Source organism: Bombina bombina, chromosome 6, assembly GCF_027579735.1.
Source record: "Bombina bombina isolate aBomBom1 chromosome 6, aBomBom1.pri, whole genome shotgun sequence".
NCBI lineage: Eukaryota > Metazoa > Chordata > Amphibia > Anura > Bombinatoridae > Bombina > Bombina bombina.
In genome coordinates, this window is record NC_069504.1 from 738,436,507 (window position 1) to 738,447,179 (window position 10,673).

At 36.4% G+C, this 10,673-nt stretch overlaps 1 protein-coding gene across 2 annotated transcripts; it reads left to right on the top strand.

Annotated features, from left to right (window-relative positions):
- The first annotated feature begins 785 nt into the window (after window positions 1-785).
- On the top strand, window positions 786-9,312 carry PDLIM2 (PDZ and LIM domain 2). 2 transcript variants are annotated; one of them, XM_053717974.1, is made up of 5 exons: window positions 786-804; window positions 892-1,021; window positions 1,457-1,609; window positions 7,091-7,202; window positions 8,115-9,312. In XM_053717974.1, exons 3-5 carry the CDS (start codon window positions 1,483-1,485, stop codon window positions 8,287-8,289), a joined length of 414 nt encoding a protein of 137 aa, XP_053573949.1. In that variant the 5' UTR covers window positions 786-804; window positions 892-1,021; window positions 1,457-1,482; the 3' UTR covers window positions 8,290-9,312. The 2 variants fall into 2 exon arrangements, with proteins under 2 accessions (XP_053573949.1, XP_053573948.1); XM_053717973.1 differs by lacking the exon at window positions 786-804 and having other exon boundaries at window positions 859-1,021.
- The last annotated feature ends 1,361 nt before the right edge of the window (window positions 9,313-10,673 follow it).

Genomic DNA, 10,673 nt, shown 5'->3' on the forward strand with positions numbered 1-10,673 from the left:
ATCTGAATAATGAAAGTTTAATTTTGATTGAGTGCCCCTTTAAAGGGTCATTAAACACTGAGATGGTAATATAAAATGATAAATTGCATATATAAAAAAACCTCTGGGATATACTTTCATTGTTCATTTTGTCACCTTTTCATGTAATTCCATTCTGAAATTGTGAGCTTTTCAGTTCCTCTTAGAAATGGAAATACAGAACACTGTTATATTCCACACAGCCATTGGCTGAACACTATAGTGACCTATTTATAATTGTCCCTAATTGGCCACAGCAGAGAAAGTAACCTAAGTTACAACATGGCAGCTCACCATTGTTTTATAGACACTAAAACTTTATACTTATTTTGCCAATATTTAAACAGCAAATGAAACTTTAAAAAAATACCTCTATGCATTATTCTCAGACTAATCTTTTCTTTGAATGCATCATTCTATCTAGCATTTATTTAGTGTTTAATGTCCCTTTAAACACCATAACGAGAAAAACATTTAAAGGCAAGTCTATTCTTTTTTTATTTATTTTTCTAAACATACAGTATATGTCAATATATGCTTCCTTTTCTGGTTTCTCTCAGATTTGTAGTATTTCCTATATGGGTCTAACTTAAAACAGATGTGTGAGGCCCTGAGGGGAGAAAGAATAAGGAAATACTTTTTAAGCTGAGTTATTATGTAGTAACAACCCACAAAGTGTTGCTTTTGTGAGAGAAGTGGAGAGGCCGTTGTATTCAGAAAGTGACAGTGACAGAAGAGAGGAAAAAGCTGACAGAGCTATAGAAGAATGAGCATTAAGGCGGAGAGGTGTGCGTGTGATGAGAGGAGGGGAGAGACAGGCGGGGACAGAGAGAGAGAGAGAGAGATATTCACACAGGTGTGTCCCATATACAGGAAGAAGAGGCAAGTGACAAACAGTCAGCAAATAGCGACAACCACACTGGGTGTCCTGACAGCACTAAGAGGGAGAGTGCACAGTGCTGACAACGAAAGGGCATCACTGGCAGAGAGAAGAATCTGACATGTGAGTCTGAGATATGCACAGCCTGAGGGGAGGGAGGGACAAGGATAGATCCATGGGGGGGGGGGGGAGATAGAGGGGGGGGGGGGAGATAGAGGGGGGGGGGGGGGGAAAATAGAAAAAAAATGAAAGAAATTAAGACTGAGGAAAATAAATTGCTAAGTGTGTAAGAAGGAGAGATTTAAGGGTGGGAATGTCAGAGAGAGATGACATGGGGCAAAAGAAATGAGAGAAAGTGGTAGAAAGAAAGGGGGAACAACAAAGTCACAAACATGCAAAGTGTAAGGAACCTAAAGAATGTTTTAAAGTCTGGCAGAAAGGAAATGAAAAGGAGGAGGGGAAACTACTGGCATTCAGAGAAAACTAAAAGAAAGAGAGACAGATTTGAGTTGTTTTGTGCTGGTTAAGTCCTAGCTGTCTCCCTGTGATCGGTTCTAGAGCGGTGGGAGAGCTACGCTGGCAGAATGAGCTGGGCACATGAAGATTCTGAGGTGTATAAGATGCTTCAGGGGAACCAGGAAACCAAGACATCTCCGAGACAGTCCAACAGCTTCAGACTGCTGCAAGAGGCCCTGGAGAGCAACTCAGAGGGTATTAGTAGGACAGATACTAATCATGACCTGACAACAGAGACTGCTTGGTACTGACATTGCCACTACTATGGAACAGAACCAGCAATTAGCTTGGAGTATAGTGCATACTGTCCATGTCAGCTAATTCAATAGCAGCTCTAAACAGAATACCAACAATGCTTTATTTGATTTTACAAAAATCTTAGTGACCAGGATCTGAACATTAAAGGGACAGTGTACTGTGATTGTTTCCACCCCTTTCCTTTAACGTATCCCCAATGTTCCATTTTACCTTCTGGAGTGTATTAAATTGTTTTACACATAGCTCATTTATCTATTTTTTGACATTTGAAATAGCTAATTTTGCCTTTACAACTACTGAAAATGTCACTGTATAACTACTGGTTATAAAAAAGCTATGCAAACAAAAAATGTGCAGAAGAAAAGCACACAGACTGGGTGGGAGAGAGAGGTACTTGTTTTCAATTGTTCATTCTAAGCGTTGTCATTTGTGCATACAATTAGCGATATGTAGACGACTGTGTAAATATAGAGATATAAGAAAATGAAGTATGGCTTCCCTGTAAGCTCAGCCCTTTTAATTTGGGTTGTGAGTTCAATTATCAAAAACAGCTATTTCATATACAAAAAAAAATAAACCTTAGGGGGCAATTTCCCATAAATGTTATACTGCATCTGGTATAACAAGTAACTGGAAATGTTTTAAGGGAAATCAATTTGACAGTACACCGTCCCTTTAAAATTAACATTTTGTTGGTTTTATATATAAAACTGGTATTTTAAAATGTTTTATTTTAAACAAAATAATGTTTTTTATGTTTATTAAGGCTATTTTAAGTTTTTATGCATATGGGGGTATATCCCTGACAATTAATAGAATAGTCAATGAGAAATTGATCCCTGGAGATCAATCGCGCACAGTTTAATGCAGTTTAAAGGGACAGTCTACTTGATTTGTTTTATTGTAAAAAAGATAAATAACATCTTTACTACCCATTCTCCAACTTTGCATAACTGACATTGTTATGTTATTTTACTTTATAAGCTCCAAGATTGCTTGTATCCAAGCCCCTGAAAGCCACCTCTTATCTTAGTGCTGTTTTTTTTAGCTTTTTAAATCTTGCACTACAGTCAGACGGTGCTAGTTCATGTGTGCAATATAGATAACAGTGTGCTCACCCCCATGGAGAATGATAAGGGTTATACAAGGACCAGCAGTAATTGGCTAAAATGCAAGATTGTAAAAAGCACTGAGACAAGGGCCAGTCTACAGAGGCTTAGATACAGGTAATCAGAGGTAAAACGTATAATAATATGCAAAACTGGGAAATGGGTAATAAAGGGATTAGCTATCTTTTTAAACAATAATGATTTTCAAGTAAACTGTCCCTTTAAGCAAAAACATTAACATGGTTATTGTTGGTTTTTAATATGTAGATTAGAATCTTTTTGAGTTTAAATGTTTCTTTTAATCTGACAACTCTATTATTGGACACAGACATTGCTGTGACTAGACATTTACATAAACATGCAGGAATGAGCACTGGCATTTAGCCAGAAAAAAAAAACAGAAAAATGGCAGATTTGTTGCCAATGGTATCCAATCAAAATGCTGCCTCCGAAATAATGCTGACAATGGCTATTATTTATAAGTAGTTTTATTACATTTAAAGTTGTATCTGTAGATTGTTACAGCTTAACCCCTTGGCTACCAGAGAAGACTGTAACATATCAACTGTGGGTTCCTCTGGAAGCCAAGGGGTTTAAGAAGCCAGTGCCAAGACTGTGAAGTTTGAGTTGTGCTTCAATGCCGCATTTAAAGACGATATTTCAGTAGTAAACCTTGCTTGTTATGCTCTCCAGAATTTTACCATCAGCCGTAAATCTGCAGTTCTCAATTTGATTTGCTTAAAAAACAACAACTTTAAACTGTATTTTTGTTGGTCCCAGGACTTTGCGTGTCTATCCTCAACCTCCTAATTTGCTATGCTTTTTAACTCCCTATGGGCGCATATTTACCTCTTGCCCAGACCTCAATGACCCAAGTCTATTTTTGTTCTCTGACATCAAAGCAAAATGGTACAGCCAATCAGAAACCATACTGCCTGCCCCACAGTGGAGTAGCAGAGTGTGCCGCAGGGTTCTGCTTCACAAACTGAAATAAATGAGTGACGGGTCACATATAACAAATTTGGAGGTATAGGAGACACAAAGTGCATTTGCAGCAATCTTACAACTCCACTGATGAAATAAAGATACAGTTAATGTCTCTTTAAATCCAAGGAAAAAGCAGGTTTGATTTTTTTACTGTATTACATGCAGTTAAAAGAGCAACATTTCAACATAATAAATAGTAGGTAAAGTTAAAACTCTTAGGAGGAAATTTATATTTGTGCACATCTAATACTCAAGTATCAGAAGCTCATTGTATAATGAAGACGACTCACCTGGTGTGTTTAGCCCCTAATTATTTAAATTGCATTAATAGGGGTTAAACACTCCTTATATTAAAGCAACAGTACAATAATAAAAAGTACAGACTTAACTGTTACAATATGTGCTGTTAGGCAGTATCTTGTTATTTTAAAGGGGCAGTAAAGTCAAAATTAAACTCATGATTCGATAGAGCAAGCAAGCAATTTTAAACAACTTTCTAATGTACTTCTGTTATCATATTTGTTTTATCCTTTTAGTATCTTTTATTGAAGAGTAAAACTAGGTAGGCTGATAAGCGCTCAGGAGTGTGCACGTGTCTTTAATACTCGATGGCAGCAGTGTTTAGCAACATTATTTGTAGCTTTGTTATACAATGTTGCAAAACACTGCTGCCATAGAGTACTAAAGACACGTGCACACTCCTCAGCTCTTATGGGCCTACCTAGTTTTACTCTTCAATAAAAGAGTCCAAAAGATCAAAGCAAATTAGATAATAGAATTAAATTGTAAAGTTGTTTAAAATTGTATGCTCTATCTGAATGATGAAAGTTTAAAGGGATAGTAAACACCAAAAATGTTATTGTTTAAAAATATAGATAATCCCTTTATTTACCATTTCCCAGATTTGCATAACCAACACTGTCTAATCAAAATTAAACTTAAAATTAAAATTAAACTTTCATGATTCAGATAGGTCATGTCATTTAACTGTCCAATTCACTTTTATCATAAAATTTGCTTTGGTCTCTTGATATTCTGTGTTGAAATCTAAACCTAGGTAGGCTCATATGCTAATTTCTAAGCCCTTGAAGGCTGCCTCTTATCTAAATGTAGTTGACAGTTTTTCCACAGCTAGAGGACGTTTGCTCACGTGTGCCATATAGATAACATTGTGCTCACACCCATGTAGTTACTTATGAGAGGGCACTGATTTGCTAAAATGCAAGTCTGTCTTTAGAATTGAGATAAGAGGCAGCCTGCAAAGGCTTAGATACACGGTAATTACAGAGGTAACAATTATATCACAATAACAGTGTTGGTTATGCAAAAATGGATAATAAAGGGATTATCTATCTTTTTAAACAATACAAATTCTGGAGTAGACTGTCCCCTTGAACACAGTAAAGCAAAAATGTCATGCTGTCATAAATTATACCATATAATTTTTGCATTAGAATGTTCCTTAAAGGGACATACAACTTAAAATTAAATTTCCCTATAAAATGTCTAATGATTCATAGTTACAGGGGCATGAAACACATTTTTTTTCTTTCATGATTCAGCTAGAGCATATCATTTATATAAAAAAAAATCTCCAATTTACTTCTGTTATCAAATGTGCTTCGTTCTCTTGCTACCCTTTTGGTGAGCCTATGACAAGAGGCTTATATGTGCTGCCACAAATCAGCAGCTAGCTCCCAGTAGTGCATTGCTGCTCCTGGGTCTACCTAGATGTGATTTTCAACAAAAGGATACAAAAGAACAAAGCAAATTAGATCATAGAATTAAATTAAAAAGCTGTTTAAAAATGTGTGTTCTTTCTGAATTATGAAAGTTAAAAGGACAATAAAGTCAAAATTAAAACAAAACATCTTTGTAATCCACTTTCATTATTCATTTTGCCTGCTTTTCCTTTAGAAGTTATTGGCTGATATGTGCAAGAGCTTGTTTACATCTGACCCTAAATGGCCACCGTAAAGGAATCCAGTGAGCACATACTATCCTGTCAGCTAAATGTAAATGAGTAACATGTATCAGCAATGTACACATTTAATATAAGTTACAGAGTTGTGTGATTGTCAATAAAGCAAGAGCCCCAAATCATTAAAGGGACAGTAAAGTAAATATAACATTTTAAACAACCTTCCTTTACTTTGATTATCTAATGTGCTTTGTTTGCTTGGTATACTTAGCTGAAAAGCATACAAAGGTAAGCTCTTCAGGAGCAGCAATGTACTACTCGGAACTTGCGGACATGTAGCAGAATGTATAGGCCTTTTTTTCATTGGCTCACCAGATATGTTCAGCTAGCTCACGGTAATGCATTGCTGCTCCAACAAGAGAATGGTGCAAATTTGATAACAGAAGTTTATAGGAAAGTTATTTAAAATTGAAAGCTCTATCTGAATCACTGTGTTTCATGTCCCTCAAGGTAAGCCTAAGTCAGACTCAATGAGTGAGAACTTATTCAAGATAACAACCTAACGTGAGTGTCCCCTAAATAACAGCAATATTACTGGTAAGAAAAAGTACCTCAGGTCTGGTATCTGAAGGGGCTTAAAATTCAGCACACGTCAGGCCAGGAGAAGAGCTCTGATTCCATTGTTAGTTGCAGTATTACTGTAAAGGAAGTATGATAAACAAAGAAGCTTTTCAAGGGGTTTATCCTGGGCCTGAAAAAGGCATTTGTTTTAACAAAATGACAGATTTAAAATGCTTTTTAACCCTTTGAGTGCTAAGAACTTTTCCACCTGGGTGCTAAGCTGATTTAATGTTTTTTTTTATTTTTTGAAATATATATATTTTTAAGATCCCCAAGGTTTACACCTTTAGAAAGGTTAGGCGATTACCTTTCTAACGGTGGGTCGTGGGTGTCTGTAGCTGCTTTGATGCCTGAGATACAGGCTTCTAAGCAGCATGCCGCCTTTCCCTATACTTGTCATTGTCATTTTTAAATAAAGTTGCGCGGTGAGTCATTACGTCATTGCGCGTGACGTCACCGCCCAAAAGCGATGCCTGTCACTATACAGGCCCGATTGCCGGGGTAGGAGCAGGTGGGAGCCCCCAGATCTCTCTCAAAGTGGGAGAGTGCTAGCGACGGTTCTGAGCCGTCGTTAGCACCTGAGTGGAAAACTGAGCCGTCGTTAGTACTGAAAGGGTTAAGCATTAACTTCAATTTCAATTCAATTTCTGAATGAGCTGACTAATTCCGAATGCATAAATAATAACTGACTTTAATCTTGTGGAGTTTTCCATTAGGACCAGACATTGCATTGTGTGCGTAGCCTGGAACTACTAGAGGTTTGTGTTTGCTGTTTTACAGGTGCTGTAGTAACACCACTACCTAGCAGACTATCCCCCAATGTTCAGAAACCTGTTGTCAGTAGCCCACCACCTCCACTGAAATTATGTGAGAAGTGTCACACTGGAATCAGGTAAAGTGTGTGACTGTGAATATCATTCATATAACTAGGTAACGTAAATGCAGATATCAAAATCGATTTAATTCCTCATAAAAGTTTAATTATGCAAAACTAAACTTTCATAATTCAGTTGGGCATGCAAATTTAAAAAAATGTCCAATTTACTTTTATCGTCAAATTTGCTTTGTTCTCGTGGTATTCTTTGTTGAAAGCTAAACCTAGGTAGGCTCATAAACTGATTTCTAAGCAGTTAAGAGCCGCTTCTTATCACAAGGCATGTTGAAATTTTTTCAAAGTTAGACAGCGCTAGTTCATGTGTGCCATATAGATAACAATGGTTATGTAAAACTAGGAAATGGGAAATAAAGGGATTATCTATATTTTAAAACAATTAAAACTTTCAAGTAGACTTTCCCTTTAAGCAGCAATTAATGAAGCATTAAAAAAAATGCTAAAGTACCAATTTTAATGCCACAATTTGCATCACATGTAAGTGTGCAAATTCAATCTAAGCGCTAACACAGATGCTAATTAGTAAGTATTCTCTATGCACCATGCACGGAGCACACCTAACAGTCAGTGCTTTAAATCCTGCACCAAGTACATACATAGGGCACTGATGTATCTTTTTTTTTATAATTAAATAATTCTTGCCAGTGCAGCCATCACTCATACTGTTTACTTCCAGGTCCCTTTAATTTACCAATCAGCTGTGCTTGTATACTTTTATCTCCCTTTAAAAATATGCACATAAATAGTGTGTGACAAACAGGTCTGCTGACATCATCATTCTTTTAGTGAGTGTCACAGCAACACACCTTGTGTGCCAATGACATATACTGTATGTATGTGACACTGGCACTCCCAGTGTGTGACAGTGACATATCTCAAATGAGTCTAATATTGTGTCCTTTTCTTGTATAGTGATGTGGCCGTAAGAATCACAGACGGACGTCATCGTCACCCAGGTTGCTATGTGTGCGCAGACTGTGGCCTTAACCTTCGCATGAGAGGGCACTTCTGGGCTGGTGACGAGCTTGTGTGTGAGAAGCATGCACGTGAGAGACATCTAACAACTACTGGATCTCCACGCAGATGAGTCAAGCAAAAAGCCAAATGCCATTTGATGTCATCCACACCACTTCCTAGAACACAGTGACTTCCAGCAAGTCTAATGATGGCACATATATCATTCCTGAATAAGATACCAACTCACCTAATCTTATGGGGGGAGCACGGACACAATTACTCAACCCTTCTAGAGAAAGACAATCGAAAATATTGTCACATGTAGAAGTAAAAGGACATAGAACCTTTTTTTTTTACTTTTATGATTCAGACATAATATATATTTTTAAACAACTTACTAAATTACTTCTAGTATACAAATTAGCTTCATTATCTTGGTATCCTTTGTTGAAGGAGAAGCAATGTACTACCAGGAGCTAGTGAGAAGAGGCATATAGGTGCATCCACCAATCAGCAAACTAACTTCCAGCAGAGCTTTGTTGTTTAAATCTGGATCATGAAAAAAAAGTGTGTCCCTTTAAAGGGTCATTCTACTGTAAAAATAAAATGCTCTGATTTGTTACAGCATTTCATTTTAGACAAATTAATTTATTTTTACTATGTGTTTAATTCTTGCAATGGGGATATACACCCAGCAAAAATTGTGTTTCAGCTGAGGATACAGCTGGCGAGCAAATGAGAAATAGCCTTACATACTTATGATCCAATTACTGGCAGTATCCTTATCTGGAGCAGAAGGGGTATTTCCAGGTGTACAACCTTGTGTGTGCGTTTAACCTTTGAAGACGTTAAACACATAATGATATAGAGCGCATTATTTTTACACTATTGTCCCTTTAATAAACTCATTGTCTGTCTGTCTGTCTGTATGTCTGTCTGTCTTTCTTTCTTCTGCTTTGAATCTTAGAGCTAAACTTGTGCAAAAAAAAAAAAGGAGATAATATTTCATGTTTACATTTTTTTGGACCTTTTAAACTTTTTTTCTGTACCATAATGTGCTGGGGGCAGATATAGAGAAACCAGCACTATGTGACAAATCTATTACAGATGTCCAAAAATATTTTATTTTCTAATAAAGAAGTTATGCAATGTTTTTGTGTGCACTGGTTCAATTTATTAATAATGCAACTAGAATATAGAAAATGTATCTAGAATATTTACTGTTAAGGTTAAAGGGACAGTATAGACTCATTTTCATATAACTGCATGTAATAGACACTACTATAAAGAATAAGATGCACAGATACTGATATAAAAATCCAGTATAAAACTATTAAAAAACTTACTTAGAAGCTCTCAGTTTACCTCTGTTGAAGAGATAGCTGGAAAGCCCACTGCAAATGGGAAATATAAAAATCAAGTATAAAACTATTAAAAAACTTACTTAGAAGCTCTCAGTTTACCTCTGTTGAAGAGATAGCTGGAAAGCCCACTGCAAATGGGAAATAAGACACTCCCCCCTCCCCCTTCTTTTGCATATGAAAAGACCCTTTACACAAACAGGAGCAAGCTGGAGAAGGTAGCTGACAGTATTCACATAAAACTTTGGGGCTTGGTTAGGAGTCTGAAAATCAGAGCAATGTTATTTAAAAATAAGCAAAACTATACATTTATTTAAAAAAAAAAAACTTTATGGGCTATATAAATAGATCATCTACAAAACATTTATGCAAAGAAAAAATGAGTGTATAATGCCCCTTTAAGTCATAAAGCTGTTGTTACCGGTTGTCTCTAAAAACCCAATGTATACATTGGGCAATAGTACAATAGGCGCATTGCGCATGCGCGAAAGACAGTTACGAGTAAGTTAGAACAATTACAGGGAACACAAAAAGCTAATGATGTCACGGATGATGAAAAGGGGCGGAGCTAGACGGACATTTTCAAACGGCATCGGGGGGCAAAAGTGATTTTACTTGCAAACGGAATATCTGTAAACACTGGGATATATTTGTAAAAAACGATCTATGGCAACTTTATAGATATAAGTTTAAACTATTTTTGTGTTGACTGTCCCTTTAAAGGAAAAGTTTTACACATTTACAATTACAAAACATTTCTGATGCGTTGCTAAGTATAACATTTGCTGCAACTGCTTTTGAATGGCAAAACTCCAACCACCAATTGCCTTATTTAGAAAAGTAATCTAGGGTTGCAGACAGCAAAGCTAACCAAAGTCATAATGTTCGAATAATAAGATATCTAAGCTATTCCATGCATTTACTACAACTTATACCACTATATAAAAAAATGGAAGTATTAAAGGGACAGTCTAGTCAAAATTAAACTTTCGTAATTCAGATAGGGCATGCAATTTTAAACAACTTTCCAGTTTACTTTTTCCATCTAATGTGCTTTGTTCTCTTGGTATTCTTTGTTGAAAGCTAAACCTAGGTAGGCTCATATGCTAAGCCCTTGAATGCTGCCTCTTATCTCAGTGGATTTTGACAGGTT